Source organism: Fukomys damarensis, unplaced genomic scaffold, assembly GCF_012274545.1.
Source record: "Fukomys damarensis isolate Sample0158 unplaced genomic scaffold, DMR_v1.0_HiC HiC_scaffold_33, whole genome shotgun sequence".
NCBI lineage: Eukaryota > Metazoa > Chordata > Mammalia > Rodentia > Bathyergidae > Fukomys > Fukomys damarensis.
In genome coordinates, this window is record NW_022900945.1 from 40,434,008 (window position 1) to 40,455,375 (window position 21,368).

Sequence of the window (21,368 nt, forward strand, 5' to 3'; positions counted from 1 at the left end):
GCCATGGAGACCGGCAGGTGAGCCGCAGAGGCGCCCGGTCCCCGCCCCACCCACCCGCGCTAAAGAGGATGCGGTTGTCAAGGCGACGTGGATAGGAGAAGAGGACGGAGGGAGGAGGAAGGATGGGCGGCCTTGGCGTGGCCGCAGGGAGGTGACTGAAGCGAGCCCGGCCCCTTGCATCCTCCCCCTGTGTACCTCCCTCCCCTTCTTTTCCTCCTTCTGCCAGCAGAAGCAGCCGCCACAGCACCTGAGCCGCTGCTGCCTTTCGCACCGCACGGCGCTATGGCCGAGCCGGGTCTCGGCCACCATCCCTCTGCCAGAGGCGGGGGAAGAACTGAGAAGCGCACTTCCCAGCTTCTGTGCCTCCTGCTCTGGGCTGGGACCGCCTTCCAGGTGACCCAGGGAACAGGACCAGAGCTTCACGCCTGCAAAGAGGTACAGTTCTCCCCTCCAACCCGACCCCACTTCGGTCAGAACGGTCTTAGATCCAGGCGGAGACCTTGGGGACCTTGGCACAGTTTCAGAGGCCACGGAGTTTGGATTTCATTGGGGATGAGGCATGCGGGGAGGGAAGAGGATCAGGCTCGCGTCAGGGGGAGGCCAACCTACTGGAAGACTCCTGAAAATAGATCACCCTCACAGCTTGGGGTGCTGAGCTCAGCGAGAGGGGTCCCAGCTCCAAGAAGAGGAGTGGCCTGGGTCCCTGGACTTAGAACGAGTGAGAAGGAAGACAGGACTTGGTCTCCAGATGTGGTGAAATTACCTGAAAAGTGGTTGGAAAAGATTATGTGCAGAGCGGCAAAATAGAAAAGGAAAGGAGGGCGGTAGGATAAGGAGTTAGGAAGGCCAAAGGAAGAGGTGAACGCAAGTAGGAACCCTTGTGGTTTTTATCATGACTTCAGAAAAACGGAGGAGTGTGACGGTGAAGGTGGAGATGATCCGAGAGGTACTGCAGGGCGCCACCGACTGTCTGGCCTGGTGTTGGGCACCCAGGTACTTTGTGGGCTGCTGAGTGCGATGCTCTTTTAGCTTGGCCTCCCCTCAGCACATTTGGCTGTTTAGCACGTGTTTCACATTGATCCAGATTTTTTAGTTAACATCTAGGTACTATTTTTTGCCAATCTCTTTCTCATTCTCCAGACTTCGCCAACATATGTTATGTCTTTCTAAAAGTGTTTCTAAATTGTTGACAACATAATTCAGATGATAGGTAGTAAATATCTTCTAACCAAAAATACCTTTTGAAAATTCTTTTTGGAGGGATGCATGAAGTTATTAGGAATAACAAAATTTAGTAGTAGTTTTTATAATAGTGAAATAACAATATTAGGTTGTGCCCTAAGTCTAAAAAAATATGGCAGTGGCAACAATATCTATATCTATATCTATCTATCTATATCTATATCTATATATATGTATATATGCATCCCCTGCTGTGAGAGCGTTTGCCCTCACACGCCATCTCTATAGGTTCTTTCACTGTCCATAGAGACCACTAAATCCCCAGCCCAGTAAATATTTACAAGAACTACATTGGGGAAAGCAGAATAAAATTTCTGTTATCTATGAAATGTGAAAGTTTTCAAAATACCTCGAGTCTGGCATTGTAAAAGTAATACCTACAGTGTCAAATTTAGGTAAGACTTTGAGAGGTGCACATGTTCTTTATGTTATCAATGCTAACTAGTTAGCAAGGACACATATTATTGGTAAGGTATTCTGAGCATTAGACTGCCCACATTCATATGAAATTATGAAGGAGAAGTAGAGATTTTTATGTGAATAAAGATGCTTGACTTGAAAGATTCATGAATATGACAAAAGTGACCCCTGTTAGTGGGACTTCTGATAACTTTTATTAGTCAGAATGATGACCTTTCCTGGGCTATATATGTATGTCCACCAAGAGTTTTTATGGCATGTTTTAAAGGTGGTTGGGAACAGGATGACTTTGTCAGTTTCTGTGGCTCAATGGCTTTGGTGGCCAGTGGTGTAATGAACCGAAATAATGAATCCAAGCAAGTCCACTATTCTAAGAAGCATAGCTGGGCATGGTGGCACACTCCTGTAATCCCAGCACTCGGGAGGCTGAGGCAGGAGGATCGCTGTGAGTTCACGACCAGCCTGGGCTACATAGTGAGTTCCAGGTCAGTGTCAACTACATAAGTGAGACCCTGTCTCAAAAAAAAAAAACAATAAACAAACAAACAAATATTCGAAGATGCACATTGGTGACTTCTTTGGGGAAAGTAAGAATCTTATAGATCATCTACCAGTTCTTGTGATCTTTGTCAAGTACGAAAAATATGAGACATTTAAGACATTAAATACTTCATATCATCTTAGTTTGGAGGGAGGTAAGAATATTGATATTTGAGATCACTAATGGGTGAAAAATTCTTTTACTCCTATTCAAATGACCAATATTTGCTTAAGTAAATGCTTCAGGTGTGGTGCCAGTTTTTAGGTCTATAGACAGGACATTACAATAATACCTTCAGCAAGGACTGCTGTGAGGCTTGGGGAAAAAAGACACCTAAAACACAGAGTAGTATTAACCCCATTCCTGCTCCTTCTTTACTATTAGATCCACACCCCATGCCCGCTTGTAAATGGCTGGGGGGGGCACTCACTGGCTGCAGGCATCAGTAAGTTCTGTTTACACTCTCCTTGAGCAAACAGTGGCTGCCGAACACCCTCCACTCCAAAATAATAAGGAACATAATAAACTCATTATTACCATATTCTTCTCTTGGCAATATGAACTGACCCAACAAGTTTTGGGGCTTCCAACCTCAAATAGTAAAAAACTAGTGCAAGGCTGGGAATTTAGCTCACTGGTTCCACCACCTGCCTTGCAAGTTCAAGGTCCTAAGTTCGATCCCCAGTAAAAAAACAAAAAACAAACAAAAAAAAACCTAGTTCAATATAGATTAGACCTTTTCTGTTCTTAATCTTCATATGAGGTTCTTGTAAACCCACATTGGGTGTTAACGTCAAGGACTCTTTATCAGGTCAACGCTGATCCTAATGGCAGTTGTGCTGTTGCAGCCTATCTGTGAAAGCTGAGACATCACTCTAGATCTAATTAGGGAAAAGAGAGATTTATCCTGAGGTCTCATTAGAGGTGGCAAAGAACTAGGAGTTTGTGGTCTACTGGAATTGTGCAGGGGCTTGGTGTTCCTTTCCCAATTTTATAATAATCAGGGTCACCAGTGGAACTAAACATCCTGTATGATGTTTGTCTTCATGAATCATTTCTTTAGCCCTGTGCTAACCCAGGCTAAATACTGATTGGGAGCCAAAGGTGAGTTTTTCGTAGTACAATGTATCTAAGTCAAATGAGAGGGGAACAGAAAACTGCCTTTGACATGACCTCCCTTGCTGAGAGGTTCCAGGGCTAATTGCCCCCAAAGGGACTTCCCAGTTTATATTGAAAGTCCTGGGGTTTGGGGATCTGATAGACATGAGTTGGAATAAAATTTGTTGAATGAGTAAAGACGCTTTCATTTAGTAAGGATGTGAGTTAATTAACTTCTGATAGCCTCAGATTCCTGATCTGTAAAGTAGGGATGGTAATACCCATCTTATAGGAAGGACTGTTGTAAGACGTAAGTCAAATTAGACAATGCATGAAAAATGCCTTAGTACGTACCCTTGACATAGAGCAGGTGCTTATGAAATGTTGGTAGGCAGAAAAGTTATGCACACAATGACCTATAAATGGTGGCATAAGGTTAACATGGGGTAAACAGTGCAGGAGTGACAATAAAGAAGTACATAGGAAAAGAGTGATGAAAATTTATTTGAATAGTTGGCTCCTGACCTGCCTCAGGAGTAGTAATCGGTAGCATTCAATGGGAAGAGATGGAAGAAGGATGCTTTCTAGAGGGAGCGTTGTGCCCAAGTCGTGAAGTCCCCAAAGACCACCAAGGAGTCATGTCCGATGCAATTGCAAGAGGAATTTATTGCAAGAGGAATTTATTGCAAGCTCGAGCCTGGACTCTCAGGTGTCACTGTCACAGCGGCTTCAGACCGAGAGCCCAGATCCAACTTTGAACCAAGTTTATATAGGATTTTTCTGTTGGTATTTTTAGTTTTCCCTTATCATCAAGGGGCATCGGGAGGGTACATTGGAACATGACCTAATGCTTACATTTGTAAAATTATCATGGGGTGCTGGGAGGGTATGTATTGGAAAGTTACCTAAAGGCCTTTAGAGAATTAATTCCTCTTTTCATTAGACAATTAATTCCTCTTTTCTGACTTTTGCTAAGATATATAACTATCTATATCCATTATAATCAATTCCTATATTGATTAGATCACACAAAAAGAAGCTTTTCTATTAACTATGATTAATTTCTATATCAGCTATAACTAAATTCTATATTAATTGAATTACATAAAGAGAAGCTTATCTTAAAAAGAGGAACAGAAGCAGGGTAGAGATGTCCTAAAAGAGGAACTGCAATTGTCAAAGCACAGAGAAACTGCCACATAGAATGGAAACTGTCACATAGAATGGAATTTTTCAGAGAGGAACTTTTGCATTTACTCTATTCTGGGTAAGGGGCATGGAGTCCACCGTGACCTGGAAACTTGGTCCTCACAGGAGGAGCCTGGGCAGAGGTCTACAGGTGGAATATGCAAACTATTCTGGAAATGGCAAAACGACCAGTTGGCCGAAATGTGGAATAATGTGGCCAACACTAGCAGATAAGTTTGAGGAGTTATATAATCAGTGGAGAATCCCTGAAGAATTTCTGGTCAAGATAACAGCCTGCTCGGAGTGGATCAGCAAGATTAGAAAATAAACATGGTTGACACAGCCAAAAGGTGAAAACAGAGAGATTGGGGGTGGTGGGGTGGTGGGGGTGATGCTCCTTTAGATTTTTAGCACCTGCCTGGCAAACATGAAGTTCTGAGTTCGATTCCCAGTTTAAAAAAAAAAAGGTCAAGGTTTTATTGAGGTGAAGGATGAGGTTAACAAAAGGGCTGCACTGGGGTGGCGGCAGTGGGATAAATGAAATTTGAAGACAGGACACAGGCTGAAGGGAAATTCTAATGATGCTACTGATTGAAAGTGTAGGGTGCTGGTGAGGGGACACATTGAGGATTTTTGTCAGTATTTTAGAGTGAGAGAGTGGTAGGAGTCACTAGCAGAAAATGCAGAAAGCATAGCTTTAGAGGGCAGAGTGATCCTGTCTTTGTTCTGACTTCCCCAGGATGAGTCCCAGTAGTAGGTGAGAAAGTGTGGAAACTTTGGCAGAGGACTTCCGCAGGCTTTTATCTTTCTTCCTGTGTTGTGGTCATACATTTTTGTTTGTTTGTCTGTTTTTGAGACAGGGTCTCACTATGTAGTTGAGACTGACCTGGAACTCACTATGTAGCCCAGGTTGGTCTCGAACTCACAGTGGTCCTCCTGCCTCAGCCTCCTGAGTGCTGGGATTACAGGCATGCGCCACCACGCCTGGCTCTGGTCATACATTTTTGAGGGTTGAACTCCACAGTGAAATGGTCAGATCTAAAAAACACTCAGATCCTGCAGCTTTCAGAAAAATACCTTGCAAAGTTATAAGATTGAAAATGATTCCTATGACGGAACCATCAAGGTAGGATGCTTGAAACACTGCCATATTTGATGAAGAGAGAAAATTAAAACTCTCCATTTGTCATGAAGAACATAGGGGAGCAGGATGTACTGTTTTTGTTTGCTGTCAGAGGGAGCAAAGGAATAATACATTATTGGGTTCAGAAGACATGTACGAGGTCATTTTGTTTATTTTCCTGACTCAATGTAAGCGTGTGCTAAAACTAGACCAGACTGAGAGTGATCAGACTTATTTAAATAATTCAAAGAATTAGAAAAGTGGCATGTATGTCTCTTAAAAAAAAGTGGCACATTTCATTGGCAGACAATAGAAATATAAGTAAAAAAGAGAAGATTGTAAAACCACTTATAACCCCATCACTCAAACTATCATTTTAATGTGTACATTTGTGAGACAGAGGCAGAAGAGTGGTACAGAGTGTGGGCTGTGAGTAAAACTCACAGTTGGGCTCAATTTACAACTCCTGTACTCAGTAACTGACCGTGGGAAATTAATCTCCACATGGTTTGTTTCTTCATTTTTGAAATGGGAGGCCAGGGATGTATTTCGGTGACAGAGTGCTTGGGTAGTGTGCATGAGATCCTGGTCTGATTCTCAGCAACTTACCAGAATAGTGATACCATCCAGTTAATGATTACAGTGTCACACTAAATGGTTTTAATACATGCAAAGCGTCGAGGTCGGTTCTGGGTGCATGTGCATATGAAGTACTCATTAACGTACCTGTTACAGTCACACTCGTAAGAGGGGTATAATTAAATTGTATTATTTCTAAGAACTTCAGGGTGACTGTGGAGCTGTGAAAGATATTCTGAGGAAAAGGCTGGAGGAACTTGGGAAAGAGAATTAGGAGCACACAGCTGCTGAGGCTGGAGCTGTGCTGTCCCACTGGTGCCCACCAGCCATGCATGGCTAATGAGTGCTTTAAGTGTGGCTGGGGCTGCTGAGGAAGTAGCTCTTAAATTTCCTTTCATTCTAATGAAGTGAAAGTTAAAATGGATATTCAATTCAGTTATTGAGAACCCTTTACTACTACTCAGCCATAAAGAGTGAGAAATTAGAGTCATTCGTAGGAAAATGGATACATATGGAGGTCATACTCTTAAGTAAAATAAATAAGACACATGTATAAATAGCGGATAGTTTCTCTGGTGTGAAGAACTATAATTGTAAACTAATAAAATGCCTCCTGTATATATAGCCTTTTAACTGTGTTTGGAACAACACAGGTACATGAGTCTATGTTCTCTACAATAAGTTTTATTTATTTTCTTTCAAGTTTTATAAAATGTAGTTAGAGATCATCAAGTTTTTTTTTTTTTAACTGGGGAACAAACTCCGGACCCTGGGCTTGCGAAGCAGGCGCACTGCTCCTGAGCTAAATCCCCCGGCCCTATCAAGCATTTCTGATGCAAATGTAGTGTCTGAACTAGGATGTACTGTAAAGTATAAGACATGTCAGATTCAGAAGACCAAAGTAAAGAGTATAAACTAGCTCAATAATTTTTTTTTTTTACCAACTGTATGTGAAATGACATTGTTTTAGGCCTTATCTAACAGAATGTATTACTAAAATTAATTTTACCTCATAGGCTGGATCTAGAGTGTGTGAAGCTGGAATTGACTCATGATGCAGTGCTAGGCTCAAGGCCCTGGGATTAAGGGCGTGAGTGCTGCCCACCCTGAGAAGTCTGGATAAGACAAAGGGGGCAGGAGGACACTGTTGACTCCCTTGTCACCTTTGCTGCCCTGCGTGCGCCATGTTGTCTCTGCTCTGCCCTGCCTGTTTGTCGTCCTTGCCTTGGAATTGGCTGATTATGGACTGAAGCCTCTATGAACTGTAATCCAAACGAACCCCTTCCCCTTAAAAAAATGTTTTTTAACCTGTGTTTCTTCAGTCTTGTAAATGTGGCTACGGGAAAATTTAAAATTCTGAATGTGGCTCACATTTCTATGGGACCCTGTTGGCCTGGAGCTGACGGCTGTGTAAATTCTGGTGCTGGGAGCTGAAGTTCTCTCATTTCAGCTGTATTGTCCTGGGCAAGCTTTCACCTCCCTTAGCCTCCACTTTTTCATCTGGGAAATAGGGATACTTTAGTTCTTGCCTTTTATGGATTTCTGTGGGATTAAGCAGGTAGTGCTTGGCAAAATGCACTCATTACGTGTGTGGCTCAGCTCAATAAATGTGCTCGTTACTGTTTATGATCAGCTTTTAAAAGACTTTATAGGCTCATCATTCTAAGTCATTGTCTTAGTTGTTTTCTCATTGCTGGGACAAAATACCCAACACCCACAAGTTGAGGGAGGAAAAGTTTATTTAGCTCACTCTGTAGAGGCTTCAGTCCGTAATTGGCTGGTGCCAAGGCAGGGTGGCACATGGCAGAGGGGCAACAGTTCATGGTGGATCGAAGGTGGCAAAGCAGTGAAGAACCTTAACAGCATCTTTCTGCCCCTTTTATTTTATCCAGACTACCAGGATTAGGGCGGTGCCAAACCAATCAGATTTAGTAACCACACACCCTTAATCCCAGCATCACACATTCTAGATTCAGCCAGTTTTGAAAAATCCGCGTCACCACAGGAGGTTTTGGGGGGACATGCATACACAATGCATAACAGTCATTAAATGGTCTTATATGACATCGCATTAATGATAAACTCTTAAGAACTATGCTGGCTAAACTCTAATGCTAACCCTGTTACTTTAATCATCTGCCTTAGATCCATCCCTTCTTACTCTCTCAGTTCTTTTGTCTCTCTGGAAACATTCATTTTCCCTATCTGCTGAACCATTTCTACCAACCTCAAATGTGCTATTATTTTTGTTATCCTAAAAAATAAAGGGTTGAGGTGTACCTTAGGGTCACAGTACTTGCCTAACACAAACGAGCCCTTGGTTTTGATTCCCAGCACTGCACACGCACGTGTACACACACACACACACACACACACACTTCACTTGTTACTTCCCCCTCTTGTTGCCATTTTATTTAACTGTTCCTATAGCAAAAGCCCTGGAAAATCTGGCCCATAATCGCTGTCTGTAAATCTCCTCCCTCCTTTCTCTCTTGAATACATTCCAGGTTAACTCTCATCCCGATGATTTCACCAAAACTGCTATGGCTCAATGCAGTAGTGATCTCTCCGTTCTAGTCAGACTCCTCTTAGCAGCTCTGCTCACTCTTGACAGCTCTGATCACTGTCACTCACCTAAGATGCGTTCTTCTCTCGGCTTCCAGGGCACCGGCACTGCTGAATCTTTTGTTTTGTTTTGTACGTCTCTGGTGGGTCCTTCTGTGTCCCCACAATTGCTTCCTCATGCCCCATCTTCTTGAACTGTAAATCTTGCAGTTCCCAGGGGACGTTCATGGAGCCTCTATCTGAATGTGGCTCACTTTTGAACATAGCATTTTTCTATTCACCTTCAGACACCGTTTAAACTTAATTATGTAATAATTGATATAAAAAACATTGTGTGTGTGTGTGTATGTGTGTGTGTGTAGTTGAGGAATGCGGTGTGAACATGGGGAAACAAAGAAAGCAAGGAAGTATGTGAACATGAATCAAATGCTTAGTCTCAGAGATGAGAGCCTCAAAGAAAAAGATAGATTAAAACCTAAAAGAAAAGAAAAGAAAGATCCCAGTGCTCTGAAGTAAAGAGAAGGCCCCCGACACCCTTCCTGCTTATTCTTCAATATGATACTCAGCCAACCCCACCTTATCATATCCTGGTTGATACCAACTTTATCAACTTTTCCATCAAAGCCAAACTGGTCTTAGTACAATAGATGATGGGCTGTGTGTATGCCAAGTGTGTTCTGTAAAACTGATTGTGTCACGGATGAAACTAAGAGATTGGGGTGGGTTTTTTTTGTTTTTGTTTTTTGCAGTACCAGGGATTGAAGTCAGGACCTTGTGCTTGCAAGGTAGGCATATGGTGCCACTGAGCTAAATCCTGGCCCTTCAAATTGAGAGATAGGGACAGAAGTATTGAGCGGTTCTACGGATTGCCAAGGATTTCAATGCTTGCCTTGCACAAGTAGAGGGACCTGCACAGATGACTGCTTAGCGCAGAGTCACTCAGCACAAGGGTTACTCTGTGGCCACAGTGGAGTGGGACCTTAAAGGGAGAATCCAGAAGATCCCTGGAGTTCCTATCCTGTGCATTTCTAACCCCAGATACAACATCGAGTGGATGGATGCCAGATGATTATGGAACCCCTTCGGTTCAAATTCTTACAAGCTCCTCTGCCTTCCTCTGACCAACTTCCTGTTTTCAGTGCATTGAACATGCTAGAGCATGAATTATTATTCACCCATTTGATCTATTAGCACCTGAGCATGGTTAAATATATTCACTTTTTGAAAAAGAAGTTGTTGGGCTGGGGATGTAGGTCTGTGACACTGTGCCTGGCTTGCAAGTGTGAGGTCCTGAGTTTGATCCCTGGTGGTGGTGAGGGGGAACAAACAAACAAAAATAAATTGTTAACCCACCACCGGTTTAAGAACCAGGACCTAACCCATGCTGGCGAAACCTCTTATCTCTAATCCCAAACCCAGAGGTAACTGCTACCCTGAATTTGGGTTTTCTGCTCCCTTTATGTTTTTCACATGTATATGTTCCCCAAACAAATTCTTAGTTTTATTTTTTATTTTTTGGTTTTTTGAGACAGGGTCTCACTATGTAGCCCAGGCTGGCCTTGAACTAACAGTGATCCTCCTGCCTCACCCTCCCGCGTACAGGGGTTACAGGCTAACCTGTGCCACCTTGTCCTGACTTGGCTTTATTTTCAACCTTTTAAAAAAATATAGTTTATGTACTTATAAAATCTGCTTTTTGCTGGGTGTGGAAGCACCTGCTTGCAATCCCAGAACTTGGGAGGCCTTGGCAGAAGACTCACCCTGAGTTTGATGTCAGCCTGGGCTACATAGTGACTTTGAAGCCAGCCTACATTACAAAGTCATTCCCTGTTTCAAAAAACAAACAAAAAATAAAAGATACGCTTTTTAACTCAACGTAAACTCCTAAACTGATGCATGTTATTGGATATTACTATATTTTTACATTTTAGTATTGTAAAATATTTCTTTATGGGGATATTTCACAATTTAAAAATTCTTTTCCCTTCTAAAACACATTTGGATTACTGGTGTTTTGCTGTTTTAAACAGTGCTGAATCTGTGTGTTGGTGAATTTGTTATGAATTTGTCAAAAGTATAAGCCTAGAGGTAGGGTGCTGGGACACCCGGTATGTGCAGATTCATCTTAACAAAGATATCAAGTGAAGGAACTAAGCATAATGTACATTTGTAGAATCTATGAATGGTTTCTTAGTGAAGTGTAGGAAGAGAATTGTTTATATTAATCTTATTTTTAGTTACCAGTACATTCAACGATTAGCTTATTAATTTATCTTGGTTATATATTCATGTACGACTAACAATGGAAATTAATAACAATTATATTGCTTTTTTGAGAAATATTTCTTTCTTTCTTAAATTAATTTTTAATTTTACATGCTTGCAGTTCATGCAGTTTACCATTAGCCTGGGGAGTGGTTACACGTCTATACCACAGCTTGTTTCTTCTTTTTTTTTTTCTTTTTAATCCTCTTTCCCTTCCCTCTCTCCTCTTACAATTCCCATATCCCATTTTTCATTCTTGTTGATTTTAATCTTAGCTCATATTATGGCATATAATTTTTGTTTCTTTTTGGTACCAGGAATCGAACTCAGGTCCTTGCGCTTGTGAGGTAGTCAGTGGAAACACTGAGCTAAATCCCTGGCCTGGCATATAATGTTTATGTTAAATGAGGTTATTAGGTTCCGGTACGTGAGATAACTTTATTCAACTTGTTTCCTCTTCTCTTCCTCCTCACCCCTCTTACTTTTTTCCTGAACCATTTCCCTATTACAAGAGATCCATCTCCTTGTCCCCTTCTATCCATCCTTTATTATTCTCTTTGTACTTTGCCTCCCTGAAATGAGAGATAACATACGGTATTTAAGCTTATGTGTCTGGTTTATTTACTCGACATTATATTTTCCAGGTACATACATTTTCCTACGAATGTCTCCAATTTGTCTTTCTTCATAGCAGTGTAGTATTCCATTATGTATAGATACCACTTTTTTTTTTTTTTGGTTGTACTGGTGACTTTTATTAACTTTTGAGGAAAGACACCAGTCTTCTTGTATTACTCTCTCTTTTTTGAACTGGTAGATGTTGTATAAGAAGTTGCATAGAAGACTAGTAATTACAGGAGGTAAAAGAATTTACCAACAGTCAAGAAATATAGAAAAAAATTATAATTTTTAGTTTTTATTTATTTTATTATTACATGTTTGTGGTGCATGCTTGCATTCCCAGTGGGGATTGCTACATGAACTCAGGACCTTGCACTAGTGAGGCAGGTGGCAGCACTACTGAGCTAAATCTCTGGCCCTGTTGGAATATGTATATATATTTTTTGGGGGGATTGAACTCTGGTCCTTGCACTTGCAAGGCAGGCCATCAAACCATTGAGCTAAATCCCCGGCCCTGGAATATAATTTTTTTGAAGTAGTTATTATTTTCTGGATTTCCACAGTGTCTGTTGTGATTTCACCTTTTTCATTTCTAATTACATTGATGTGAGTCTTTTCTCACTTTCTCTTGGTAAGTCTGGCTTGGGTCTTATCTATTATGTTTATGCTTTCAAAGAACTAGCTTTCTGATTCATTGATTTTTTTTTTTTTACTGTTTTTCTAGTCTCAATTTCATCAGTTTCTACTCACATCTTTATGTTTACCTCTTTAATTTGGTTTGAGGCTGGTTTGTTGTTTTTTCTCAAGTAACTTATACTTTCTTATAAGGTTGTCTATTTGAGCTTGCTCTGTTTTCCTGATGTGAACATTGTGATGAATTTTCTTCCTAGAACTGTTTTCATAGTGTCCCAGAGGGTTTTTTTTTTTTGGTACCAGGGATTGAACTCAGGACCTTTTGCTTGTAGGCGGGTGGCAGATCCACTGAGCTAAACCCTGGCCCTTTGTCCCAGAAGTTATGATGAATTATACTGTTATTGTCAATAACTTTCAAAAAATTTTAAATTTTTTCTGTGACTCATTAGATATTTAGGAGTATATTGTTAATTTCCTAGGAGATTTTGACGTTTCCAAAATTTCTCCTGTCATTGATTTCTATTTTAATTGCACAGTGATCTGTGCAATGGGGTAATTTATCTTATATTTATTGAAGCAGGCTTTGTGGACCAGTGCATGATCTATTTTGGAAAAATTGCCATATGCTACTGAAAAGAATATTTACTCTGTTGTTTGAGGGTGGAATATTCTGTATATATCCATTTAGCCCATATGTTCAAGGGTGTGGTTCAACTCTGAAATTTTTTTCTTTCTTTCTTTTTTGTTTAGTTGATCTATTGCTTTGGGAAAGTGGAGTGTTAAAATTCCCTTCTATGATTATGTTAGTATTTATTTGATTTTTAAATTTTGTTTTATGAAGATAGGTGCTCCACTATTTGGTGCATTTATGTTCATCAATGTTATCTCTTCTTGTTGGATTGTTCCCTTAACTAGTATGTAGTGACTTTTTTGGGTCTCTTCTAATCAGTTTTAGCTTGAAGTTTACCATGTCTGATATTAGAATTTCTATTCCTATTTGCTTTCAGGGTCCCATTACATGAACTGTTGTTTTCTATCCTTAAATTTTTAGTCTATGGATTTCTTTTGGATTAGACAAGTTTCTTGAATGCAACAGATTGTTGGATTCAACAATCTGTTTTTTGATTCAGTCTGCCAATCTGTGTCTTTTAATTGGAGAGTCAAGGCTATTAACATTGAGAGATATTACTGAGATGTGTTGGTTATTAACTATCATTGCCTTCTTTATCTGTTGTTGTATCCTTTGTTTTTCTTTTCCTGATGTTTGTTTGTTGCTGTTTATCCATTGACCTCACTAGTTTCCTCTGTGCTTTCAGCTGTGTCTCGAATTCATCTTTTCTGTTGAGTATATTCTGAAGTATTTTTTCTATAGCACTCATACATCTTCCAAGCTGGTATTTTTCTTTTTCTTTTTTTCTTTTTTTTTTTTTTGGTTTTTTGAGATAGGATCTCACTATGTAGTTGAGACTGAACTGGAACTATGTAGCCCAGGCTGGTCTTGAACTCCCAGTGATCCTCCTGCCTCAGCCTCCCAAATGCTGGGATTACAGGCATGTGCCACCACGCTCGGCTCAAGCTGGTATTTTTCATGGAAATACCGTATTTCTACATCTACTTTGAAGGATAGTTTATTGGCTAAGTTAATCTGGGTTGGAAGTTCTTTGTTCTTAGGGTGAAATACTTCAAGTTCTTCTGGCCTTTAGGGTTTGTATTGAGAAGTCTGCTGTGATTCTAATCGGTTAACCTTTATATGTGATTTTTTGTTTTTCTCTAGCTGCTTTAAAAATTCTATTTTGGGGGGCTGGATATCTGGTAATTTAATAAGGATATGCATTGGTAAGCTTCTTTTTTCATCATAATTGTTTGGTATTCTCTAAGTGTCCCTTATTTGTATTTTAAACTCTTTTCTTCTATCTGGAAAATTTTCTTCTATGATTCTTTTTTCTCCTTCCATGATTTCTGTAAGCATTTTTTGAATAATTCATTTGTGCTATCTTCTAGTTTTTCTCTAACAATGATTAGTCTTAGATTGATCTTATTGTCATCTAGTAATAGCTGGATAGTCTTCTCTTGTTCTCTTATTTCTTTTTGGCTTCTTTGAGCTCATTATCACATTTCACTATTTTGTCCTCAACATCAGACACTGTCTTCACAATGGTAATTTATGCAATGTATAAATTTTATACAGTTTTTTATTTCAGGTATTTCTGCCTAATATCTGTTCAATGATTCCATATCCTTGTTGAATCTGTCATTCAAACTTTGAACTGTTTTGATTAATTTGTGCATTTTTTTTTACCTATTTCTCCAAAGCTTACTATGATTATATTGAGTGAAATTGCTGTAAACTTTTGGTTTGTTTCTGCTTTAACTCATCTATTTTCTTCTCACCTTCTAAGAACTTTTCATAGATTTCTGCTACCTGGTATTTGTTTTCTTTTCCCTTTGTGACTCCTTGCTCTGCCTCGGGAGAGAGAGAGTATGTGTGTGTGTATGGTTTGGAGATCTTCTCTTTCCTTGCTTCCTCGTTCCTCTATGTGTATCTGTGTTTGTTTGTTTTTATCTATAACTTAAAAATATATATATATATATCACCTCCTCTCCCCACCTTTTGAGGGGGTTGGGATCTAGAAAAGAGGGGAGAGCCGGGCATGGTGGCACCGCCTGTAATCCCAGCACTCGGGAGGCTGAGGGAGGAGGATCTCTGTGAGTTTGAGAAAAGAGGGCAGAGTTTGTGGCTTATATGGAGATTTTTAGTAGGATGTTGCCTCCCTGTGAAGAATTTTCAGCTTTGTATCTCCAGTGCTAATGTTTACTCCTGTTATTTACTCTACGTGATTTCAACTCTGCCCCTGTGTTTTGATAAAGCATTGCTTCTAGTTATAACATCATCCACAGACCCAACCTTACCACACTTCTGTACATTAGCCCTCACAGCCCTCACACTATAAGAAGCCCTTACATTTCCTCCTCCACCTAGTCTCAGTGCCTACTCTGACAGTTTATTATTTGTGGTAGGTGAGGTGGGGTGGGGAGAATGGGACATGGTTGGATGAGGAGTGTTAGACATGAGGGGGAGGATTTGAAGGAGGAGGTAGTGGTCGGGGAGAAGAAAAGGTTGACGTGCGGTCTGATTTTATCGGAGTACTTCTAGTTGAATTGAAGGGTCAGTAGTGAGAGTTTTTAGAGGATATTTTCTGGGGGCAAGGGGGAGACATGGGAGAAAGGGAGTTTACCTTGTGATTGAGGAAGGCTGTGTGGTTGTCAGAACTTGCTGATAAGGAGAACCATCAGCTAGGTGAGACATGGATGAGCCAAGGCTTAGGAAGGGGAGGATTGAGCAATAATAATAATAACAGGAGTGACTGTGAGCGCGCTAAGTATGGGGAATCTAAAAACTTGCGGGGAGGAGTTTACATGTTTGGAAAAAGAATAAAGAGATAAATTAATAATATCGCCTTGGGGTTTAAGGTGAAGAAACTAGATAGGGAGCTGAGACAAGGGAGAGAATCTAGACACCTATTAAATCAGAGCCAGGGAAAGAACAAATGCACAAAAGTAACAACCTTATAAGCACAGGAAACCATAAAACAACATAACATAACCCCACATTATTAAATAAATCAAGAAACACATAAAAACTTAAACCTACAAGGTGTCCAATGGGAACACAGTTTAAATATTCCAATGAGACAGAGCATATGTGATTCCTAAGCAGCTTCTTTACCGAGTATCTGAGTGCTCACACCCCAATAACTCCTCTGATTCCTCTACGACAATACTGAAGCTACTCAGGGCTTCTTTCTGCTAGTTGCAGACGTTCTTGCAGGGTCTGATCCAGTCCGGTTCTTGCGTTAGGAGCTGTCCCTCTCCCTGGGTGTGATGGTGAATTCAGCAGACAGGTTCAGGAAGTGTCCTGTGGACATATCTGACCCATGTCCAAATTTGGTGGATTCAGTTACAATTTAGTTTTCCTTGTATCAGTCAGTGCTTACTAGAGAAACAGATTTAATGCAAGACATACCAATACATAAGGATTTACAAGATTGTCTCAGGGGTTTAAGGTGAAGAAACTAGATAGGGAGCTGAGACAGGGGAGAGAACCTAGACACCTATTAAATCAGAGCCAGGGAAAGAACAAACGCACAAAAGTAACAACCTAATGGCTGCCCACAGAGTCAGACGTGGAAGAGTGCAAAAGATCTGGCTATGTGCTGGGGATATGAAGGCTCCAGATGAAGGCCTGGAGCTCACTGCAGTGTCCCGTGCAAGTCTGTATCAGGAGGCTGAAGAGTCTGTGCTGAAAGCCAGGAAACAATGTCCAAAGTGAGGTGAAGTCTGGAGCTCCTCTTAAGAAACAGAAGCAAGTCTTTCTTTTTCTTTACCCCTTTATACCATTCAGATGACAAGCTGCCCAAAGGTGGGTCTTCTGTCTTCAGTAAATTTTCTCAGCCACACTCAGAACTATGCTGATCCAATTTAATTGGTTGTTTGTTACTCAAGTTGACACAATCAGTTAACTATCACTCCCTTACATTCAAGATGAATCCTAAAGTTTAGGGGCTCAATGCTGTCTTAGACACTGAAGGAACTAACTTCTGAAGGAAAGATACTACCAAGAACTGTCTAGCCTTAAGATTTCAGATAATTTCTGCAAATATATATCTTGTTCATACTCTGATGGTTCAATAGTGGAGGTCTTCTTTGCATTGGTACTCCTTTATTTTGTTTTTGTTTCTGTTTTTTGAGGCAGGCTCTTCCTATATAGTTCTGGCTGGCCTTGAACTCACTATGTAGTCCAGGCTGGCCTTGAACTTCTGGTGATCCTCCTACCTCAGCCTCCTAAGTGCTGAGATTACAGGTATGTGTCACAATATCTAGGTTATATTTCTTCCTATTTATTTATTTATTCATTTATTTATTGTTTTTTTGAGACAGGGTCTCACTATGTAGTTGCGAATGATCTGGAACTCACTATGTAGCCCAGGCTGGTCTCGAACTCACAGTGATCCTCCTGCCTCAGCCTCCTGAGTGCTGGGATTACAGGCATGCGCCACCATGTGCAGCTATATTTCTTATTTTAAAGGGTAATATTAACTAGAGAACTTTATGATATTAACCCAGATGTAGCATCTCCTGCTCAGATAACCTTTCAATTAAATAAAAGATAAAAGGAAGAAAGAAAAAGAAAAGATGGATCCGTGTTAGCTTTTGCTGTGTAACAAATCCACCCAACTCATAGTAGTTTAAAACTTTTGCTTAGTCAAATTCTGCAATTTGACTGGTCTAGGGCAGCATGGCTGATACCCACTGGTCTCCCTTATTGCACCTAAACTTAGCTTGTTGGTTGACAATAAACTAAGTATTCTAGCATGGCCTCACCCAGATGCCTGGTAGTTGACATGCTGTGAGTGGGGGCACTCATGTTCTCTTCTACATGGGCTCTCACCCTGCAGCAGGCTAGTTTGAGACTCATGTGATGGTTTTGTAGTTCCAAAGCAGTAGGAGAGCAAGCCTCAAAGTACAAGCTCTTTTCATGTCTCTATGTTGTGATTCCTAATTTGCTATTGGCTAACGCAAGTCACATGAAGTAGACTCCATTTCGAAGAGAAGCCCTATGAAGCAACACCCTGAAGGCCATATACACTGGGATGGAAGAATTTGTTGCCATTTTTATAGACTATCATTGTAAAAAGCTGAGTTGATTAAAAAACCAGCCACTGCAATTGAGTTATAAATTTGGTTAGGTATTATTTTTAGAAAGGGAAGGATATGATTGGACAACCTAATTTATTGTGTACTATGGATCTTTAATATCCTTTCAGCATCTTTCTGCAAAGATGACATCTGAGAACTTCGGATCACCATTTCTGTTAGCAAAGATCACTGCTTCAGGAATACAGCAAGAAATATCCAACACTCAAGTTAAAGAAGGACATATTTATTTCAGCTTACAGTTTGTAGTAGTTTCAGTCCATTGTTGGCTGGCTCCAAGGCAGGGAAATGGCAGAGGCATCATAGAAGAGAAACAGTTCATGGTATGGCAGGCAGGAAGCAGCAAGCCTGCTCTCTAACTTTCTGTTTTATTCCACGCAGGCTACAAGTTTATTGGTTAGTGCCACCCACATCCTACTCAGGGTGGGCTTCTGTCTTCAGTTAATCCATTCAACCACATCATCCAGAACTATGCTAAACAAATTAGTGGACTAATCCAATACACACACCCAGCTTTTTCCCCTGCAAGCATAGGAGCTTCTGCTATGAGCTCCTGCCTAGCAGCAAACACCTTTACATCATCTTCTTCTCTCTGATCCCTCCTAGCTCTTCACCCCACAGGAGCTGCTTTACCAGCCATGAGTAAAATCTCCACCTTGGCACACACCAAACCCAACCATCCTTCTCTCTCTTTTACATTTCTCTATCTCAGAGGTCCTGGGGGAGAAGCTTATTTGGCTAGAAAAGCTGAGTTGATAGTCACAAGTGAGCACTCCAACCAACTTGTCGTTATAAATTTAAGTGAAGTACTGTGAAAGACAAGTGAAGGCTATCATGACAGATTATCGCAAGGAGACTTAATTTAAATGGGGAGGTGAGTGGGCCTCTCTGAGGGGTGAGCTCCAGCTTCAATCTGAGGCTGCTCAAGTTTGGCAGGTGAGGACAAGGGATCAGAGCACAGGCAGGAAGCAGCCTAGTGCTTGGGGATGGACAGATGGCTGGCACGGCTGAGCCACATAATCTCACACTTGTAAAATGAAAATGGGTGTGCCCAACCCAAGGTTTCAAAAGCTGTTAAAGGAGGACGTGAGATTCTGATCAAAGTGTGGGGCAATGGATTTTATTTAAAAATTATAACTAACTCAAGAAATCATGATGATAATAATAATTCACATTTATTGAGTATTCCATATAACCTGTTAACTCCTGTATCAACTCATTAGTACCCCACAGTGACTCTGTGAGGTAGGCACTATTTTTTTTTGGTACTGGGGATCGAACTCGGGACCTTGTGCTTGCGAGGCAGGCAGTGGCACCACTGAGCTAAATCTCTGGCCCATGGTAGGCACGATTAACACACCACCTCTACTCTCCCCTACCCCCTTGTCTTTCCTGCATTACTTTTCTCCATATCATTGCCATCTGATATATCTCTATCTATATATCTGTCTTGCTCTTATACCTATGTGTTATGCACACATACATTTATTTATTGTTTTTTTGAGACAGGGTCTCACTTTGTAGTTTAGGCTGGCCTTGAACTCATAGCAGTCCTTCTTGTCTCAGCTTCCTGAATGCTGGGATTAACAGTTGGTAGCACAGACTTTGACCCACTTTTGTCAAAATGTTGAACATATACTTTGATGCATTATTCTACTTTTAAGATTTTATCCTACAGATAGACTCAAGTATGCATTGATATTTAGTAGGATGTTCACTGTAACATTGTTATAATATAAATGACTGGAATAAACCTGTTCATCAAGAAGTTTCTTTTCAATAAATTATGGTATATCATATAATGAATCACAATTTAGTTGTTAAAAGTACAGACAATTATTGTAATGAAAACAGTAAAATATGGAATAAGAGAAAATATTCTGATGTGAGTTTTATGTAAAGTTTTAAAAATAGACATATGTACTTCTTTAAGCATAAAGCATTTCAAGATAAATGAATGTTTTGGCATTGATAAACTGCTAAATTGCCCAGGTTTGCTGTGGGTGGTAGCACATGACTTTAATCCCAGCACTCAGAAGGCTGAGGCAGGAGGATTGCCCTGAGTTTGAGGCCAGCCTGGGTTGCACAGTGAATTCAAGGCTAGCTGGGGTACACAACAAGACCCTGTCTCAAAAAACAAAATAAATAAATAAAGCTGTTACCTCAATAAAATGAAAAAAAAAAGTTTCCCAGGCTAGACTCCAGTTTGCAATCCTCCTGTTTCCAAGAGTGCTGGACAGCAAGAGCTTCCAAAGACATCAGTGGTCTTTCCATATGGAGTAGGCCGACAGTGTGGGGAGGCTTTGGCTGTGAAGGCCAGGAGAGCTCACTGTCACTGGGAACTACAGAGACATGGGGGGTCGGGCCAAAGAACCTGATGGCTTTAGGAAGCTAGCAAGGCAGACAAAGTGGCTCATTTTGCCAGATTTTCTGAAAATAAGTCAAACTCACAGCTTTTGCTCAGTCTGTACTGGGCTTCAGCAAGTGATAAAAACTGAGCCGCTTGACACATTTCTTTCTTAAGTGCTCCTTTTATGATGTGCCAGATAAAGAGCAGAACAGATAATTATAGTTCTTGCTTGACAGCTACAAGAAAAATGTATTCTTCATACTTCCTGGGATTTCCACTTTTCAAATTCCTTTAAGTTTGATAAGTTATATATGAGATTAATCTTTGATTTGCCTTATTAAAGGCATTTTCAAAAGACCCAGAAAACTATGCCGTGTGTGTGTGGGGAACAAAACTAAAACCAGATCCAGTTTCATAGGCCTAGAAAATGGTTTTTTAAATCTTTGTCTTGTTGCTGGTATGAAATAAAAGAAAAATTGACATAAATTATAATAACCTTGCATGCTATTTGGAGTGTCCCTCTATCATCCCATGCAAAATGATAAAAGCTATTTCTGAGTTATAAAGGACACTGAAATTGGCTAACTTACTGCTTGAAATTGATTGCCTTGAGCTCTAACCCCAATCACATAAAATATAAAAAATAGTGACCAAGAGGAAGCCACCACAAGAAAGATATAGGGACAAAAATTGTATCTGTTCATGTTGCTTGTTCAGATTCTCATAAGAATGATTCTGTCACAGCATTTGAGGAAAGTTAGGTATATCAAGCATCCAATTAACTTCTCCATAGAATTTTGAATTAGTAGGTCAACTTATTTTCCCTGTAAAAAATTTACAATGTTAGTGCTAGACCTTCCATTAAAAAATAGTAATATACCATGGCAGTAAAACTTTTTTTGGGGGGGTACTGGGGATTGAACTGGAGTCCTTGCACTTGCAAGTGTAGGCAATGGAACCATGGAGCCAAATGAGTTCCAGGTTAGTCTCTCTCTCTCTTTTTTTTTTTTTTTTTTTTGTTTTTTTTT

At 40.4% G+C, this 21,368-nt stretch overlaps 1 protein-coding gene and 1 pseudogene across 4 annotated transcripts in view; both read left to right on the forward strand.

The window, feature by feature from the left end:
• Window positions 1–6: 6 nt before the first annotated feature.
• Elapor1 (endosome-lysosome associated apoptosis and autophagy regulator 1) overlaps window positions 7–21,368 on the forward strand; it is an 87,271-nt gene continuing 65,909 nt past the window's right edge. For 3 of the 4 annotated variants that reach the window (XM_010605958.2, XM_010605956.3, XM_010605957.3), the window contains exon 1: window positions 24–435. In XM_010605958.2, the coding sequence (XP_010604260.1) occupies window positions 283–435 (153 nt within the window). In that variant the 5' untranslated portion in view covers window positions 24–282. The other variant, XM_010605955.2, reaches the window with a different exon arrangement.
• On the forward strand, window positions 9,085–9,877 carry LOC104849560 (annotated as a pseudogene).